Source organism: Oncorhynchus gorbuscha, linkage group LG22 (genome assembly GCF_021184085.1).
Source record: "Oncorhynchus gorbuscha isolate QuinsamMale2020 ecotype Even-year linkage group LG22, OgorEven_v1.0, whole genome shotgun sequence".
NCBI classification, from domain to species: domain Eukaryota; kingdom Metazoa; phylum Chordata; class Actinopteri; order Salmoniformes; family Salmonidae; genus Oncorhynchus; species Oncorhynchus gorbuscha.
In genome coordinates, this window is record NC_060194.1 from 51,279,842 (window position 1) to 51,301,147 (window position 21,306).

The 21,306-nt window shown below is 44.7% G+C and overlaps 1 protein-coding gene across 3 annotated transcripts; it reads left to right on the forward strand.

Moving 5' to 3' along the window:
• The first annotated feature begins 1,437 nt into the window (after positions 1 to 1,437).
• Positions 1,438 to 20,912, forward strand: LOC124009763 (E3 ubiquitin-protein ligase RING2-like). 3 transcript variants are annotated; one of them, XM_046321910.1, is made up of 9 exons: positions 1,438 to 1,494; positions 4,834 to 4,929; positions 9,974 to 10,134; positions 11,440 to 11,655; positions 12,984 to 13,083; positions 13,582 to 13,760; positions 15,317 to 15,506; positions 20,415 to 20,512; positions 20,567 to 20,912. In XM_046321910.1, exons 2-9 carry the CDS (start codon positions 4,843 to 4,845, stop codon positions 20,568 to 20,570), a joined length of 1,035 nt encoding a protein of 344 aa, XP_046177866.1. In that variant the 5' UTR covers positions 1,438 to 1,494; positions 4,834 to 4,842; the 3' UTR covers positions 20,571 to 20,912. The 3 variants fall into 3 exon arrangements, with proteins under 3 accessions (XP_046177866.1, XP_046177865.1, XP_046177867.1); XM_046321909.1 differs by having other exon boundaries at positions 20,415 to 20,912; XM_046321911.1 differs by having other exon boundaries at positions 13,585 to 13,760; positions 20,415 to 20,912.
• Positions 20,913 to 21,306: the final 394 nt, after the last annotated feature.

Sequence of the window (21,306 nt, forward strand, 5' to 3'; positions counted from 1 at the left end):
GAATACAACAGGTGTAGTAGACCTCACAGTGAAATGCTGAATACAACAGGTGTAGTAGACCTCACAGTGAAATGCTGAATACAACAGGTGTAGTAGACCTCACAGTGAAATGCTGAATACAACAGGTGTAGTAGACCTTACAGTGAAATGCTGAATACAACAGGTGTAGTAGACCTCACAGTGAAATGCTGAATACAACAGGTGTAGTAGACCTCACAGTGAAATGCTGAATACAACAGGTGTAGTAGACCTCACAGTGAAATGCTGAATACAACAGGTGTAGTAGACCTTACAGTGAAATGCTTACTTACAAGCCCTTAATCAACAATGCAGTTTTAAGAAAAATAAGTGGGGTACCAGGGGGTACCGGTCCAGGGGGTACCGGTACAGAGTCAATGTGGAGGCTATATACAGGGTGTACCGGTACAGAGTCAATGTGGAGGCTATATACAGGGGTACCAGTACAGTCAATGCCCAGGGGCACAAGTTAGTCGAGGTAATTGAGGTAATATGTACATGTAGGTAGAGGTAAAGTGATTATGCATAAATAATAAACAGAGAGAAGCAGCAGCATAAACTAACATAGTCTGGGTAGCCATTAGAGTAGATGTTCAGGAGTCCTATTGCTTGGAGGTAGAAGCTGTTTAGAAGCCTCTTGGACCTAGACTTGGTGCTCCGGTACCTCTTGCCGTGTGGTAGCAGAGAGAACAGTCTATAACTAAGGTGGCTGGAGTCTTTGACATTTTTTTTGAGCCTTCCTCTGACACCGCCTGGTATAGAGGTCCTGGATGGCAGGAAGCTTGGTCCCAGTGATGTACTGGGCCGTACCCACTACCCTCTGTAGGGCCTTCCTCTGACACCGCCTGGTATAGAGGTCCTGGATGGCAGGAAGCTTGGTCCCAGTGATGTCCTGGGCCGTACCCACAACCCCCTGTAGTGCCTTACGGTTGGATACCGCTCCATTGACTCAATTCCAGACATTTTTATGGCCCGCCTCCACTGATAGATGCTGTTGACCCCACTGCGTCTTTTCAACCTCACTTTTACCTCTATTTGACATCTAAATATACATTTTCTTTATCTTGGCCAGGTTGCAGTTGTACATCAGAACTTGTTCTCAACTGGCCTACCTGGCTAAATAAAGGTGAATTTAAAAAAAAAAAAAAAAAAATACTGGTACGTTTTTTTCTCTGCAGTCTCATGTTGTGAACAATCTGGACATTGTATTTTTTTCCAATAGGGGTTTAAAAAAATGTTTTTAGATGCATATTTGTAATTGTTTCCATAAAGTCTTTCTTGCATTTGCTTTCAAGCACAATAAAAATGGACATTCGTTAAAATGTAATGCATTTTTGAATTAGTTATCCACATTTATGTTTTTTTTTTATATACGCGGGCTTTTATTTTGAATGAATCCCTCATTACCATACAGGGTGACGTCAGTGTTTGTGCTGCTGGCAGAATACTCGTCTGGTTCGTCTGTATCCACAACACGTAAGTACATAAACAAACACGCTTTTGGTCATATATTTGATTGTTTTTCATCTAGACTCACACAGTAACGATGAGACAAGGGTTGACCGTCTAAATGTACATTGAAGAACATATATCTTCGTCTATTTTAGTGCATCGTTGATTTGGTCGTGAGGCTTCGTCACATCTCTAACGGTATCAATCTAGCTTGCCTGTCCTTTTTCTAGTGACATTGCAGAATATTATGCATATATTGATGCACAGACACCATTATTTCTAAATAAGATTACAATTGAGCATGTAAAAGGCAAAATCAGATTTTATCCAGGCGATTCAGTATTTGCACATCTGTAGCACGCAGCCGGGATCCGACACAAAGAAGCTCTGTGTTAAACTAATGATACTTACTAATGTGGTGTTGTTTCAATGTCTGGGACATGAAACTGGAAATATAAAATACACTTCCTCCCAACATAGTGTTGTTCAGTATTCATTGGTGTGAATGTAACGTTATATTCAGGGTAACTAGTTAATTCATGTGCTTTTTGAGGCAGGACATTAAACCCCACGGTAGTTACCTGTCAAACCACCAGATTGATTTGACAACTATTACCATGTTGAGGTTCTTTTTTGTTGTCCAGATTTTCCCTGATGATGTAGCTACAGTATTCATTTATCTACCTCGAGTTGTATATTTCATATAAGGAAATCAGTCAAGTGAAATAAATAAATAATGCCCTAATCTATGGATTTCACATGACTGGGGAGTGACACAGCCATTGATGGGCCTGGGAGGGCTTAGGCCCACCCACTGGGGAGACAGGCCCAGCCAATCAGAATTAGTTTTCCCCCTCAAAGGGGTGTTATTACAGACATAAATACTCCTCAGATTCATCAGCTGTCAGGGTGGCTAGTCTCAGACAATCCCTCAGGTGAAGAAGCAGGAAGTGGAGGACCTGGGCTGGCGTGGTTATACATGGACTGTGGTTCTGAGGCCGGTTGGACGGACTGACAAATTATTTTAAATGACGTGGATGCGGCTTATGGTAGAGAAATAAACATTAAATTATCTGGCAACTGCTCTGGTGGACATTCCTGCAGTCAGCATGCCAACTGCCCATTCCCTCAACATTTGAGACATCTGTGGCAATGTGTTGTGACAACTGCACATTTTATTGTCTCCAGTACAAGGTGCACCTGTGTAATGATCACAATGACAGCATACCACCCTGCCTCTGAAGGTAAACAGGGTTGGTCCTGGTCAGTCCCAGGATGGGAGATGCTGCTGGAAGTGGTGTTGGCGGGTCAGTAGGAAGCACTCTTTGGTCTAAAAAAATATCCAAATGCCCCAGGGCAGTGATTGGGGACATTGCCCTGTGTAGGGTTCTGTCTCTTGGATGTTATTGTAAACGGCTGACCTGACTCTGTGGTTGCTAAAGATCCCATGCCACTTATCGTAAGAGTAGGGGTGTTAACCCTGGTGTCCTGACTCTGGTCACTAAAGATCCCATGCCACTTATCGTAAGAGTAGGGGTGTTAACCCCGGTGTCCTGGATAAATTCCCAATCTGGCCCTCATACCATCATGGCCACCTAATCTTCCCCAGCTTCCAATTGGCTCATTCATCCCCTTCATCTTCTCTGTAACTACCGCCCAGTCATTGCTGACAATGTGTCCTCGGTCAACTTATCTGGTAAAATAACAAATCTACCTAGCAAGCTATTGGATTTATCTACCTATCTTGCTTCTCTGTTTTTGGCCATATACAGTTGAGGTCAGAGGTTTACATACACCTTAGCCAAATACATTTAAACTCAGTTTTTCACAATTCCTGACATTTAATCCTAGTAAAATTCCTGTTTTAGGTCAGTTAGGATCACCACTTTATTTTAAGAATGTGAAATGTCAGAATAAAAGTAGAGAGAATGATTTCAGTTTTTATTTCTTTTATCACATTCCCAGTGGGTCAGAAGTTTACATACACTCAATTAGTATTTGGTAGTATTGCCTTTAAATTGTTTAACTTGGGTCCAACGTTTCATGTAGCCTTCCACAAGCTTCTCACAATAAGTTGGGTGAATTTTGGCCCATTCCTCCTGACAGAGCTGGTGTAACTGACTCAGATTTGTAGACCTCCTTGCTCGCACATGCTTGTTCAGTTCTGCCCACAAATGTTCTATAGGATTGAGGTCAGGGCTTTGTGATGGCCACTCCAATACCTTGACTTTGTGGTCCTTAAGCCATTTTGCCACAACTTTGGAAGTATGCTTGGGGTCATTGTCCATTTGGAAAACCCATTTGCAACCAAGCTTTAACTTCCTGACTGATGTCTTGAGATGTTGCTTCAATATATCCACATCATTTTTCCTCCTCATGATGCCATCTATTTTATGAAGTGCACCAGTACCTCCTGCAGCAAAGCACCCCCACAACATGATGCTGCCACCCCCGTGCTTCACAGTTGGGATTCCAGCATCTTCACAAGGCCCTTTGCTGTTCTTCTGGGATTAATTTGCACTTTTCGCACCAAGTAGCCAAAGTAGTCATCTCTAGGAGACAGAACGCGTCGCCTTCCTGAGCGGTATGACGGCTGCGTGGTCCCACGGTGTTTATACTTGCGTACTATTGTTTGTATAGATGAACGTGGTACCTTCAGGCGTTTGGAAATTGCTCCCAAGGATGAACCAGACTTGTGGAGGTCTACAATTTGTTTTCAGAGGTCTTGGCTGATTTCTTTTGATTTTCCAATGATGTCAATCAAAGAAGCACTGAGTTTGAAGGTAGGCCTTGAAATACATCCACAGGTACACTCCAAATGGACTCAAATGATGTCAATTAGCCTTTCAGAAGCTTCTAAAGCCATGACATCATTTTCTGGAATTTTCCAAGCTGTTTAAAGGCACAGTCAACTTAGTGTATGTAAACTTCTGACCCACTGGAATTGTGATACAGTGAATTATAAGTGAAATAATCTGTCTTTAAACAATTGTTGGAGAAATGACTTGTGTCATGCACAAAGTAGATGTCCTAACCGACTTGCCAAAACTATAGTTTGTTAACAAGACATTTGTGGAGTGGATGAAAAACGAGTTTTAATGACTCCAACCTAAGTGTATGTAAATTTCAGACTTTAACTGTACCACAAACCCCTGAGGTGCCTTATTGCTGTTGTAAACTGAGTACTAACGTAACTAGAACAGTAAAGAACATGTTTTATCATACCCGTGGTAAACGTTCTGATATACCATGGCGTTCAGCCAATGGTACATCAAATCTGTATTTTTCTGGTGCTGAACAAAAGTCAACTGTGTGCCTGTGTGTTTGGTCCATTTTAATGATGCTAATGTTTTTTTATTCCAGGTTGGGAGTATGACACAGACAGTGCAGACGAATGGGGTGCAACCCCTCAGTAAGACATGGGAACTCAGTCTGTATGAGCTACAGAGGACTCCACAGGTAGGGGAGCACATTTTACTGTAACACCTCTCGGTCTCTGAGCTACAGAGGACTCCACAGGTAGGGGAGCACATTTACTGTAATACCTCTCTGTCTCTGAGCTACAGAGGACTCCACAGGTAGGGGAGCACATTTAATGTAACACCTCTCTGTCTCTGAGCTACAGAGGACTCCACAGGTAGGGTTGTTTTTCACTTTTAGATTTAAAGTGTTATTACGTAGATTTCCGTGTTTCACAGATCAGGGTTCGTCTATATGTCCTGACATGGCTGCAGACACACCGAACCCATCACTAGCTGCATTAGACTTAGCCCTAGTTCACCCGCCTGCTACCGTAGAGTGGAGGCGGAGCCGTCTGGTACCGTAGAGAGGAGGCGGAGCCGTCTGGTACCGTAGAGTGGAGGCGGAGCCGTCTGGTACCGTAGAGAGGAGGCGGAGCCGTCTGGTGCCGTAGAGAGGAGGCGGAGCCGCCTGGTGCCGTAGAGAGGAGGCGGAGCCGCCTGGTGCCGTAGAGAGGAGGCGGAGCCGCCTGGTGCCGTAGAGAGGAGGCGGAGCCGCCTGGTGCCGTAGAGAGGAGGCGGAGCCGCCTGGTGCCGTAGAGAGGAGGCGGAGCCGCCTGGGTGCCGTAGAGAGGAGGCGGAGCCGCCTGGGTGCCGCAGAGAGGAGGCGGAGCCGCCTGGTGCCGTACAGTGTGCCTCCTCTGACTTTTGGCGATAGTTTGGCAGCCCTTTCCTTAGCGGTGCGGCTGAAACCCACCTCTCCCACGCAGCGCACCGTCAGGAGAAATGGTAACGCAGATAAAGGTACCACATCCACAGTGGAAGCACAGTAATGTCCTTGGATTGGCAGGTGGAGGACTTCTGTGAGGCGGGGAGCAGCTCTGTTTAAGTTATAAGGTCTGAGGGGGTGTGGGATATGGCCAATTTACCACGGCTAAGGGCTGTGCTAAAGCACGACACAACGCGGAGTACCTGGATACAGCCCTTAGCCGTGGTATATTGGCTATATACAACAAACCCTTGAGGTGCCTTATTGCTGTTATAAACTGGTTACTAATGTAGTGTTTTGTCATACCCGTGGTATGACGAACCACCCAGTTTATAATATACGGTATTGATCACGGCATAGGCTAGCCAATCAGTTCACATATTACAGGAAGGCTCCTCATGGATTCCTTTGTAAAACGGAGATCTGGAATCTGAAGACATTACGTTAACCGAGACTCCTCAAATGCGTCATATTCACTGTTTCCAACAGGAACTTCTGTGTGAATCTGCTTTTTAGTGTAATAAACCCAGTGGTTTCTTTAGGTGGATGACGAGGCGCTGTATGAATCTAAAAATGTAAAAAGAAGAAATTGTAACCCTTGGTGAACCTCTATTCCTTTTGTGGTGGTGTGTGTCTTCCGACATCATACAGAGCCTTCAGAAAGTATTCAGACCCCTTGACTTTTTCCACATTCTGTTACGTTACAGCCTTGTTCTAAAATGGATGAGGGAAATGTTGATTTAATCCATCTACACGTAATACCACATAACGACAAATAGTTTTTACATTTTTTGTAGAGTAAAAAAACAGATACCTTATTTACATAAGTATTCAGACCCTTTGCTATGAGACTCGAAATTGAGCTCAGGTGCATCCTGTTTCCATTGATCATCCTTGAGATGTTTCTACAACTTACCTGTGGTAAATTCAATTGATTGTACATGATTTGGAAAAGGCACACACTTGTCTATATAAGGTCCCACAGTTGACAGTGCATGTCAGAGCAAAAACCAAGTCGTGAGGTGGAAGGAATTGTCCTTAGAGCTCCGAGACAGGATTGTGTCGAGGCACAGATCTGGGGAAGGGTACCAACAAATGTCTGCAACGTTTAAGGTCCCCAAGAACACAGTGGCCTCCATCATTCTGCAGCATTGAAGGTCCCCAAGAACACAGTGGCCTCCATCATTCTGCAGTGTTGAAGGTCCCCAAGAACACAGTGGCCTCCATCATTCTTAAATGGAAGAAGTTTGGAACCACCAATACTCTTCCTGGACCTGCTGGCCTGGCCAAACTGAGCTATCAGGGGACAAGGTCTGGGAGGTGACCAAAAACCCATTGGTCACTCTGAAAGAGCTCCAGAGTTCCTCTGTGGAGATGGCAGAACCTTCCAGAAGAACAACCATCTCTGCAGCACTCCACCAATCAGGCCTTTATGGTAGAGTGGCCAGATGGAAGCCACACCTCAGTAAAATGCACATGACAGCCCACATGGAGTTTGCCAAAAGGCACCTAAAAGACTCAAATCAAATTTTATTTGTCACACACACATGGTTAGCAGATGTTAGTGCGAGTGTAGCGAAATGCTTGTGCTTCTAGTTCCGACAATGCAGTAATAACCAACAAGTAATCTAGCTAACAATTCCAAAACTACTACCTTATAGACACAAGTGTAAGGGGATAAAGAATATGTACATAAGGATATATGAATGAGTGATGGTACAGAGCAGCATAGGCAAGATACAGTAGATGGTATCGAGTACAGTATATACATATGAGATGAGTATGTAAACAAAGTGGCATAGTTAAAGTGGCTAGTGATACATGTATTACATAAGGATGAAGTAGATGATATAGAGTACAGTATATACGTATACATATGAGATGAATAATGTAGGGTAAGTAACATTATATAAGGTAGTATTGTTTAAAGTGGCTAGTGATATATTTACATCATTTCCCATCAATTCCCATTATTAAAGTGGCTGGAGTTGTGTCAGTGTGTTGGCAGCAGCCACTCAATGTTAGTGGTGGCTGTTTAACAGTCTGATGGCCTTGAGATAGAAGCTGTTTTTCAGTCTCTCGGTCCCAGCTTTGATGCACCTGTACTGACCTCGCCTTCTGGATGATAGCGGGGTGAACAGGCAGTGGCTCGGGTGTCCTGGAGCGCAGGTAGCTTGCCCCCGGTGATGCGTTGTGCAGACCTCACTACCCTCTGGAGAGCCTTACGGTTGTGGGCGGAGCAGTTGCCGTACCAGGTGGTGATACAGACCGACAGGATGCTCTCGATTGTGCATCTGTAGAAGTTTGTGAGTGCTTTAGGTGACAAGCCGAATTTCTTCAGCCTCCTGAGGTTGAAGAGGCGCTGCTGCGCCTTCTTCACGATGCTGTCTGTGTGGGTGGACCAATTCAGTTTGTCTGTGATGTGTACGCCGAGGAACTTAAAACTTACTACCCTCTCCACTACTGTTCCATCGATGTGGATAGGGGGGTGTTCCCTCTGCTGTTTCCTGAAGTCCACAATCATCTCCTTAGTTTTGTTGACGTTGAGTGTGAGTTTATTTTCCTGACACCACACTCCGAGGGCCCTCACCTCCTCCCTGTAGGCCGTCTCGTCGTTGTTGGTAATCAAGCCTACCACTGTTGTGTCGTCCGCAAACTTGATGATTGAGTTGGAGGCGTGCGTGGCCATGCAGTCGTGGGTGAACAGGGAGTACAGGAGAGGGCTCAGAACGCACCCTTGTGGGGCCCCAGTGTTGAGGATCAGCGGGGTGAAGATGTTGTTGCCTACCCTCACCACCTGGGGGTGGCCCGTCAGGAAGTCCAGTACCCAGTTGCACAGGGCGGGGTCAAGACCCAGGGTCTCGAGCTTGATGACGAGCTTGGAGGGCACTATGGTGTTAAATGCCGAGCTGTAGTCGATGAACAGCATTCTCACATAGGTATTCCTCTTGTCCAGATGGGTTAGGGCAGTGTGCAGTGTGGTTGAGATTGCATCGTCTGTGGACCTATTTGGGCGGTAAGCAAATTGGAGAGGATCTAGGGTGTCAGGTAGGGTGGAGGTGATATGGTCCTTGACTAGTCTCTCAAAGCACTTCATGATGACGGAAGTGAGTGCTACGGGGCGGTAGTCGTTTAGCTCAGTTACCTTAGCTTTCCTGGGAACAGGAACAATGGTGGCCCTCTTGAAGCATGTGGGAACAGCAGATTGGTATAGGGATTGATTGAATATGTCCGTAAACACACCGGCCAGCTGGTCTGCGCATGCTCTGAGGGCGCGGCTGGGGATGCCGTCTGGGCCTGCAGCCTTGCGAGGGTTGACACGTTTAAATGTTTTACTCACCTCGGCTGCAGTGAAGGAGAGTCCGCATGTTTCCGTTGCAGGCCGTGTCAGTGGCACTGTATTGTCCTCAAAGCGGGCAAAAAAGCTATTTAGTCTGCCTGGGAGCAAGACATCCTGGTCCGTGACTGGGCTGGGTTTCTTTTTGTAATCCGTGATTGACTGTAGACCCTGCCACATACCTCTTGTGTCTGACGATGATCTGGAGGAAACCTGGCACCATCCCTACGGTGAAGCATGGTGGTGGCAGCATCATGCTGTGGGGATGTTTTTCAGCGGCAGGGACTGGGAGACTAGTCAGGATAGAGGTAAAGATGAACGGAGCAAAGTACAGAGAGATCCTTGATGAAAACCTGCTCCGGAGCGCTCAGCACCTCAGACTGGGGTGAAGGTTCACCTTCCAACAAGACAACGACCCAAAGCACACAGCCAAGATAACGCAGGAGTGGCTTCGGGACAAGTCTCTGAATGTCTTTGAGTGGCCCAGCCAGAGCCTGGACTTGGAGAGAGCTGAAAATACCTGTGCAGAAACCCTCCCCATCCAACCTGACAGAGCTTGAGAGAATCTGCAGAGAAGAATGGGAGAAACTCCCCAAATGCAGGTGTGCCAAGCCTGTAGCGTCATACCCAAGAAAACTTGAGGCTGTAATCGCTGCCAAAGGTGCTTCAACAAAGTACTGAGTAAGGGATCTGAATACTTATGTGATATTTCATTTTTTTTTCTTTTTTCTAAACATTAGCTTTGTTTTTGCTTTGTCAATATGAGGTATTGTGTGTAGATTGAGGGGGGATATAATTAAATCCATTTTAGAATAAGACTGTGAAGTAACAAAAAGTCAAGGGGTCTGAATACCCCTCCCCCTGTGCAGGAGGCTATATACAATATATAGGACCAGAGTTAGGTATATGTTTTCCTCCTTGTGTCTACCCCCCGTACAGGAGGCCATCACCGATGGGCTGGAGATAGCCGTGTCTCCCAGGAGCCTCCACAGTGAGCTGATGTGTCCCATCTGTCTGGACATGCTGAAGAACACCATGACAACCAAGGAATGTCTGCACCGCTTCTGTGCCGACTGCATCATCACCGCCCTCCGATCAGGGTATGTCACCCTACCCTGACCTACCCTAAAGTAACCTACCCTAAAGTAACCATACCTACCCTTCATCACCGCCCTCCGATCAGGGTATGTACCCCTACCCTGACCTACCCTAAAGTAACCTACCCTAAAGTAACCATACCTACCCTTCATCACCGCCCTCCGATCAGGGTATGTCCCCCTACCCTGACCTACCCTAAAGTAACCATACCTACCCATCATCACTGCCCTCCGATCAGGGTATGTACCCCTACCCTCACCTACCCTAAAGTAACCATACCTACCCATCATCACCGCCCTCCGATCAGGGTATGTACCCCTACCCTCACCTACCCTAAAGTAACCTACCCTAAAGTAACCATACCTACCCATCATCACCGCCCTCCGATCAGGGTATGTACCCCTACCCTGACCTACCCTAAAGTAACCTACCCTGAAGTAACCTACCCTAAAGGAACCTAGCCTAAAGGAACCTACCCTAAAGGAACCTACCCTAAAGGAACCTACCCTAAAGGAACCTAGCCTAAAGTAACCCAGCCTACCCTAAAGGAACCTAGCCTAACCTGACCTAAAGTAACCCAGCCTACCCTAAAGGAACCTAGTCTAACCTGACCTAAAGTAACCCAGCCTACCCTAAAGTAACCCAGCCTACCCTAAAGGAACCCAGCCTACCCTAAAGGAACCCAGCCTACCCTAAAGGAACCCAGCCTACCCTAAAGGAACCCAGCCTACCCTAAAGGAACACAGCCTACCCTAAAGTAACACAGCCTACCCTAAAGTAACCCAGCCTACCCTAAAGTAACCCAGCCTACCCTAAAGTAACCTAACTACCCTGAAGGAACCTAGCCTGACCTAAAGTAACCCAGCCTACCCTAAAGGAACCTAGCCTAGCCTGACCTAAAGTAACTTAACTACCTCTAACTAGTCTTGTGCTGACTGCATCATCATTGCATTCAGATCAGGGTAAAGGTTATGATAAAGATTTGTTATGTAGCTTAACCATGTTCACATGATGCTCCTCAGTTTGAGCAGAAAGCAACACGACATGCCACTGTTGACACAAATCTATTCGTTTGGTCTCAGACACTGATCACTCTGTGGTTCTTTTTGTTGTATTTATCAAAGTCCTGATTGAAGGCAGATATCTTTTGTTACACAGGACATCACCACCACCACCACAGGGTTGATGTCCTGTATAACAAGGGGGTCAGGCTCTCATTGTAAATAAGAATGAGTTCTTTATTGACCTGCCTGGTAGAGAACAACTAAAAAGGAATCGCTCGGTCTATCTCTGTCTGTTTCCCCTAGCAACAAGGAATGCCCTACATGCAGGAAGAAGCTGGTGTCTAAGCGGTCCCTGCGGCCGGACCCTAACTTTGATGCCCTCATCAGTAAGATCTACCCCAGCAGAGATGAGTACGAGGCCCACCAGGAGAGGGTTCTGGCCCGCATCTCCAAACACAACAACCAGCAGGCCCTGTCCCACAGCATCGAGGAGGGCCTCAAGATACAGGCCATGAACAGGTACTGTACCCTGACCTTTAACCCCTGTCCCACAGCATCGAGGAGGGCCTCAAGATACAGGCCGTGACTGTCCTGCTCCTCACTATTTCCCATTTCGGTGTCTCCTCACCAACAGAAACTATGAGTGTCTCCTCACCAACAGCAACTATGAGTGTCTCCTCACCAACAGCAACTATGAGTGTCTCCTCAGCAACAGCAACTATGAGTGTCTCCTCACCAACAGCAACTATGAGTGTCTCCTCACCAACAGCAACTATGAGTGTCTCCTCACCAACAGCAACTATGGGTGTCTCCTCACCAACAGCAACTATGGGTGTCTCCTCACCAACAGCAACTATGGGTGTCTCCTCACCAACAGCAACTATGAGTGTCTCCTCACCAACAGCAACTATGAGTGTCTCCTCACCAACAGCAACTATGAGTGTCTCCTCACCAACAGCAACTATGAGTGTCTCCTCACCAACAGCAACTATGAGTGTCTCCTCACCAACAGCAACTATGAGTGTCTCCTCACCAACAGCAACTATGAGTGTCTCCTCACCAACAGCAACTATGAGTGTCTCCTCACCAACAGCAACTATGAGTGTCTCCTCACCAACAGCAACTATGAGTGTCTCCTCACCAACAGCAACTATGGGTGTCTCCTCACCAACAGCAACTATGAGTGTCTCCTCACCAACAGCAACTATGGGTGTCTCCTCACCAACAGCAACTATGGGTGTCTCCTCACCAACAGCAACTATGGGTGTCTCCTCACAGCAACTATGGGTGTCTCCTCACCAACAGCAACTATGGGTGTCTCCTCACCAACAGCAACTATGGGTGTCTCCTCACCAACAGCAACTATGGGTGTCTCCTCACCAACAGCAACTATGGGTGTCTCCTCACCAACAGCAACTATGGGTGTCTCCTCACCAACAGCAACTATGGGTGTCTCCTCACCAACAGCAACTATGGGTGTCTCCTCACCAACAGCAACTATGGGTGTCTCCTCACCAACAGCAACTATGAGTGTCTCCTCACCAACAGCAACTATGAGTGTCTCCTCACCAACAGCAACTATGAGTGTCTCCTCACCAACAGCAACTATGGGTGTCTCCTCACCAACAGCAACTATGGGTGTCTCCTCACCAACAGCAACTATGGGTGTCTCCTCACCAACAGCAACTATGGGTGTCTCCTCACCAACAGCAACTATGGGTGTCTCCTCACCAACAGCAACTATGATGCAGAATATATTTCTGGAACTATGTTCTTGAATGTTACTTTATCAAAATCCTCTCTGCTCTTCCCTCCTCCCACCACTGGGTGTCCCCACCTCCCTCCAGGCTGCAGCGAGGGAAGAAGCACCAGCTGGAGAACGGGAGTGGGCTGGAGGACAACGGTGACTCCTCCCACTGCAGCAACGCCTCCGTCCACTCTAACCAGGTATAAGGATACCTTCATGCCCTTGTAGGGTTTTGCAAAATTCTGGTAACTTCCCCCAAATTCCCAGGTTTATCAGAAATCCCGGTTGGAAAATTCCCAAGATCAAGAGGGGAGGGAGCTGGAAACCTCTCACTGGGACTCTTGATTAAAGGAGCCGGGGGGTTCAACCCTAATCACATCTATCAAATACCTGAACGGCAATCAGTAAAGTTGAGCTGTGTTAGTACGCCTCTGACATAATGTGTAAGGGTGGGATATGTTCTGTATGAGGCTATATGGGACGTGTGTGACATGGGATGGGTTAGCGTGCAATGTAATGTACTCTGTTATTATGACGCGATAAAAATGCATATGCATACAAATATACATTTTGTTGAGTAAAGATCAATCCCACCAGGAACGTGACACCAGGAACGTGTCTTCCTGCTATTACATGTTATCCCCTCTGGGTTGTACTCAGCGAATCTTCCCCCCCCCCCCCTCCCAATAAATGTAAAGCAGGAGGCGGGGCCGAGCATCAAGCGTACCAAGACGTCAGATGACTCTGGTCTGGACATGGACAACGCTACAGAGAACGGAGGGGGAGGGGACGTGGCCATGGACGGAGCCAGCGAGATAGAACTGGTGTTCTGTCCTCATCCTACGCTCATGGACAAGGAGGACAACGTGCAGACCAGGTGGCTTTGTGGGAGGGGTTAATGTGTGGGAGGGAGGGGTTAATGTGTGGGAGGGAGGGGTTAATGTGTGGGAGGGAGGGGTTAATGTGTGGGAGGGAGGGGTTAATGTGTGGGAGGGAGGGGTTAATGTGTGGGAGGGAGGGGTTAATGTGTGGGAGGGAGGGGTTAATGTGTGGGAGGGGGGGTTAATGTGTGGGAGGGAGGGGTTAATGTGTGGGAGGAGGGAGGGGTTAATGTGTGGGAGGAGGGAGGGGTTAATGTGTGGGAGGAGGGAGGGGTTAACGTGTGGGAGGAGGGAGGGGTTAATGTGTGGGAGGAGGGAGGGGTTAACGTGTGGGAGGAGGGAGGGGTTAATGTGTGGGAGGAGGGAGGGGTTAACGTGTGGGAGGGGGAGGGGTTAACGTGTGGGAGGGGGGGGTTAACGTGTGGGAGGGGGAGGGGTTAACGTGGGGGAGGGGGGGTTAACGTGTGGGAGGGGGGGGGAGTGAGGGGTTAACGTGTGGGAGGGGGACATAACGTGTGGGAGGGTGAGGGGTTAACGTGTGGGAGGGGGAGGGGTTAACGTGTGGGAGGGAGTGAGGGGTTAACGTGTGGGAGGGAGTGAGGGGTTAACGTGTGGGAGGGGGGACGTGTGGGAGGGGGACATAACGTGGGAGGGGGAGGGGTTAACGTGAGGGAGGGGTTAACATGAGGGAGGGGGACATAACGTGTGGGAGGGGGAGGGGTTAACGTGTGGGAGGGGGACATAACATGTGGGAGGGGGAGGGGTTAACGTGAGGGAGGGGGACATAACGTGTGGGAGGGGGAGGGGTTAACGTGAGGGAGGGGGACATAACGTTTGGGAGTGGTGAGGGTTAACGTGAGGGAGGGGGACATAACATGTGGGAGGGGGAGGGGTTAACGTGAGGGAGGGGGACATAACGTGTGGGAGTGGTGAGGGTTAACGTGAGAGAGGGGGACATAACGTGTGGGAGGGGGAGGGGTTAACGTGTGGGAGGGGTTAACGTGTGGGAGGAGGGGTTAACGTGTGGGAGGGGGAGGGGTTAACGTGTGGGAGGGGAGGGGTTAACGTGTGGGAGGGGGAGGGGTTAACGTGTGGGAGGGGGAGGGGTTAACGTGTGGGAGGGGGAGGGGTTAACGTGAGGGAGGGGGTAACGTGAGGGAGGGGGAGGGGTTAACGTGTGGGAGGGGAGGGGTTAACGTGTGGGAGGGGAGGGGTTAACGTGAGGGAGGGGGACATAACGTGTGGGAGGGAGTGAGGGGGACATAACGTGTGGGAGGGAGTGAGGGGTTAACGTGTGGGAGGGAGTGAGGGGTTAACGTGTGGGAGGGAGTGAGGGGTTAACGTGTGGGAGGGAGTGAGGGGTTAACGTGTGGGAGGGAGTGAGGGGTTAACGTGTGGGAGGGAGTGAGGGGTTAACGTGTGGGAGGGAGTGAGGGGTTAACGTGTGGGTGGGAGGGGTTAACGTGTGGGTGGGGATACTTGTGTGTTGTTGTCTCAGTCTCTGGTCCAAGGCCCATGGCTGAAGACATTTAGTAACACTTGTGTGTGGTAGTGTTGAGTTTGTTCCCAGGTACATCAAGACGTCGGGTAACGCCACAGTGGACCACCTTTCTAAGTACCTGGCTGTGCGTCTGGCTCTGGAGGAACTGAGGAAGAACGGAGAGGCCAGCCCTGTCAATGTAGACGCTGCCTCAGAGAAACAATACACCATTTATATCCCTACAGCCAACGGCCAGTTCACGGTAATAATACAATATATTACTACAAATACTACTACAATACACCATTTATATCCCTACAGCCAACAGCCAGTTCACGGTAATAATACAATATATTACTACAAATACTACTACAATACACCATTTATATCCCTACAGCCAACGGCCAGTTCACGGTAATAATACAATATATTACTACAAATACTACTACAATACACCATTTATATCCCTACAGCCAACGACCAGTTCACGGTAATGATACAATACTACCACTGTTACTGCTACTTCCACTGCACTACTACTAATACTATCACTATCAATATTACTGATGGTACGACCAGTATTATTACTACTGCTATTATTACTATCACTACCACTACTATTACTACTACTATTATTAATAATATTACTATCACTACTATTACTACCACTACTATTACTAATATTACTATCACTACTATTACTATCACTACTATTACTATCTCTACTATCACTACCACTACTATTACTATCACTACCATTACTATCACTACTATTACTATCACTACCACTACTATCACTACCACTACTATCACTATCACTACTATTACTATCACTACCACTACTATCACTATCACTACTATTACTATCACTACTATTACTATCACTACCAGTACTATCACTACTATTACTATCACTACCACTACTATCACTACCACTACTATCACTATCACTACTATTACTATCACTACCACTACTATCACTATCACTACTAGTACTATCACTACTATTACTATCACTACCACTACTATTACTAATATTACTATCACTACTATCACTACCACTACTATTACTATCACTACTATTACTATCTCTACTATCACTACCACTACTATTACTATCTCTACTATCACTACCACTACTATTACTATCACTACCAGTACTATCACTACTAGTACTATCACTACTATTACTATCACTACCACTACTATCACTACCACTACTATTACTAATATTACTATCACTACTATTACTATCACTACCACTACTATCACTACCACTACTATTACTATCACTACTATTACTATCACTACTACCACTACTATTACTATCTCTACTATCACTACTATTACTATCACTACTATTACTATCACTACTATTACTATCTCTACTATCACTACTATTACTATCACTACTATTGCTATCACTACTATCACTATCACTACTATCACTACTATTACTATCACTACCACTACTATCACTATCACTTCTATCACTATCACTACTATCACTACTATTACTATCACTACCACTACTATCACTATCACTACTATTACTATCACTACCACTACTATTACTACCACTACTATCACTATCACTACTATTACTATCACTACCACTACTATTACTATCACTACTATTACTATCACTACTATTACTATCACTACTATTACTATCACTACTATTACTATCACTACTATCACTACCTCTACTATCACTACCACTACTATTACTACCACTACTATCACTACCACTACTATCACTACCACTACTATTACTATCACTACTATTACTATCACTACTACCACTACTATTACTATCACTACTATTACTATCACTACCATTACTATCACTACTATCACTACCACTACTATTACTATCACTACTACCACTACTATTACTATCACTACTATTACTATCACTACCATTACTATCACTACTATCACTACCACTACTATTACTATCACTACTACCACTACTATTACTACCACTACTATTACTAATATTACTACCACTACTATTACTATCACTACTATTACTATCACTACTATCACTACTATTACTATCACTACTATTACTATCACTACTATTACTACCACTACTATCACTACCACTACTATCACTACCACTACTATTACTATCACTACTATTACTATCACTACTATTACTACCACTACTATCACTACCACTACTATCACTACCACTACTATTACTATCACTACTATTACTATCACTACTACCACTACTATTACTATCTCTACTATCACTACTATTACTATCACTACTATTACTATCACTACTATTACTATCACTACTATTACTATCACTACTATTACTATCACTATCACTACTATTACTATCACTACTATTACTATCTCTACTATCACTACTATTACTATCACTACTATTACTATCACTACTATTACTATCTCTACTATCACTACTATTACTATCACTACTATTACTATCACTACCACTACTATCACTACTATTACTATCACTACTATTACTATCACTACTATTACTATCACTACTATTACTATCTCTACTATCACTACTATTACTATCACTACTATTACTATCACTACTATTACTATCACTACTATTACTATCACTACTATTACTATCACTACTATTACTATCACTACTATTACTATCACTACTATTACTATCACTACTATTACTATCACTACCACTACTATCACTACTATTACTATCACTACTATTACTATCACTACTATTACTATCACTACTATTACTATCACTACTATTACTATCACTACTATTACTATCACTACTATTACTATCACTACTATTACTATCACTACCACTACTATTACTACCACTACTATCACTATCACTACTATTACTATCACTACCACTACTATTACTATCACTACTATTACTATCTCTACTATCACTACTATTACTATCACTACTATTACTACCACTACTATCACTACCACTACTATTACTATCACTACTATTACTATCTCTACTATCACTACTATTACTATCACTACTATTACTATCACTACTATTACTATCACTACTATTACTATCACTACTATTACTATCACTACTATTACTATCACTACTATTACTATCACTACCACTACTATTACTACCACTACTATCACTATCACTACTATTACTATCACTACCACTACTATTACTATCACTACTATTACTATCTCTACTATCACTACCTCTACTATCACTACTATCACTACCACTACTATCACTACCTCTACTATCACTACCATTACTATCACTACTATTACTATCACTACCACTACCAGTACTACCACTACCAGTACTATCACTACCAGTACTATCACTACCACTACTATTACTATCACTACTATTACTATTGCTATCACTACTATTACTACCTCTACTATTACTATCTCTACTATCACTACCTCTACTATCACTACTATCACTACCACTACTATCACTACCTCTACTATCACTACCACTACTATTACTACCACTACCAGTACTATCACTACCAGTACTATCACTACCACTACTATTACTATCACTACTATTACTATTGCTATCACTACTATTACTACCACTACTATTACTACCACTACTATTACTATCACTACCACTACTATCACTACCAGTATTATCACTACCACTACTACTACTATCACTACTATTACTAATATTACTATCACTACTATTACTATCACTACTATTACTATTGCTATCACTACCACTACTATTACTATCACTACCACTACTATTACTACTGCTATTATTACTATCACTGCCATTACTATTACTAATATTACTATCACTACTATTACTACCACTACTATCACTACTATTACTATCACTACTATTACTATCTCTACTATCACTACCACTACTATTACTATCACTACTATCACTACCACTACTATTACTATCACTACTATTACTATCTCTACTATCACTACCAGTACTATCACTACTAGTACTATCACTACTATTACTACCACTACTATTACTATCACTACCACTACTATTACTATCACTACCACTACTATTACTATCACTATCACTACTATTACTATCACTATCACTACTATTACTATCACTACTATTACTACTATTACTATCACTACCACTATTATTACTATCACTACCTGTACTATCACTACTATTACTACTATTACTATCACTACCTGTACTATCACTACTATTACTACTATTACTATTACTACCACTACTATTACTACCACTACTATTACTATCACTACCACTACTATCACTACCAGTACTATCACTACCACTACTACTACTATCACTACTATTACTAATATTACTATCACTACTATTACTATCACTACTATTACTATTGCTATCACTACCACTACTATTACTATCACTACCACTACTATTACTACTGCTATTATTACTATCACTGCCATTACTATTACTAATATTACTATCACTACTATTACTACCACTACTATCACTACTATTACTATCACTACTATTACTATCTCTACTATCACTACCACTACTATTACTACCACTACTATTACTATCACTACCACTACTATTACTATCACTACCACTACTATTACTACTATTACTATCACTACTATTACTACCACTACTATTACTACCACTACTATTACTAATATTACTACACTAATATTACTATCACTACCACTACTATTACTACCACTATCACTACTATTACTACCACTATTACTACTACCACTATTACTATTACAACCACTATTACTACTACCACTATTACTATTACTACCACTATTACTATTACTACCACTATTACTACCACTATTACTACCACTATTATTACTACCACTATTACTATTATTACCACTATTACTATTATTACCATTACTACTACCACTATTACAACTACCACTATCACTATTACTACCACTATTACTACTATTGTCAACCAACCGTCTGCTCTCTGTCAACCAATCGTCTGCTCTCTGTCAACCAATCGTCTGCTCTCTGTCAACCAATCGTCTGCTCTCTGTCAACCAATCGTCTGCTCTCTGTCAACCAATCGTCTGCTCTCTGTCAACCAATCGTCTGCTCTCTGTCAACCAATCGTCTGCTCTCTGTCAACCAATCGTCTGCTCTCTGTCAACCAATCATCTGCTCTCTGTCAACCAATCATCTGTCCTCTAGGTGCTGAACGGGTCTTTCTCTCTGGAGCTTGTCAGTGAGAAGTACTGGAAGGTGAACAAACCCATGGAGCTGTACTTCGCCCCCACCAAGGAGCACAAGTAGACCGCCTGGAGTACACCTGGGGGGTAGACCGCCTGGAGAACACCTGGGGGGTAGACCGCCTGGAGTACACCTGGGGGGTAGACCGCCTGGAGAACACCTGGGGGGTAGACCGCCTGGAGTACACCTGGGGGGTAGACCGCCTGGAGTACACCTGGGGGATAGACCGCCTGGAGAACACCTGGGGGATAGACCGCCTGGAGAACACCTGGGGGGGTAGACCGCCTGGAGAACACCTGGGGGGGTAGACCGCCTGGAGTACACCTGGGGGGGTAGACCACCTCTCTCTCTCTCTACATCTTTCTCTCTCACTCTCTCTCTCTCTACATCTCTCTCTCTCTACATCTCTCTCTCTACATCTCTCTCTCTACATCTCTCTCTCTCTCTCTCTCTCTCTACATCTCTCTCTCTCTACATCTCTCTCTACATCTCTCTCTCTACAGATCTCTCTCTTTCTCTCTCTCTCTCTCTCTCTACATCTCTCTCTCTACAGATCTCTCTCTCTCTCTCTCTCTCTCTCTACATCTCTCTCTCTCTCTACATCTCTCTCTACATCTCTCTACATCTCTCTCTACATCTCTCTCTCTCTCTACATCTCTCTCTCCCTCTACCTCTCCCTCTCTCTCCCTCTACATCTCTCTCTCTCTCCCTCTACATCTCTCTCTCTCTCTCTACATCTCTCTCTCTCTCCCTCTACATCTCTCTCTCTCTCTACATCTCTCTCTCTCTCTCTCTCTACATCTCTCTCTCTCTCTCTCTCTCTACATCTCTCTCTCTCTCTCTCTCTCTACAT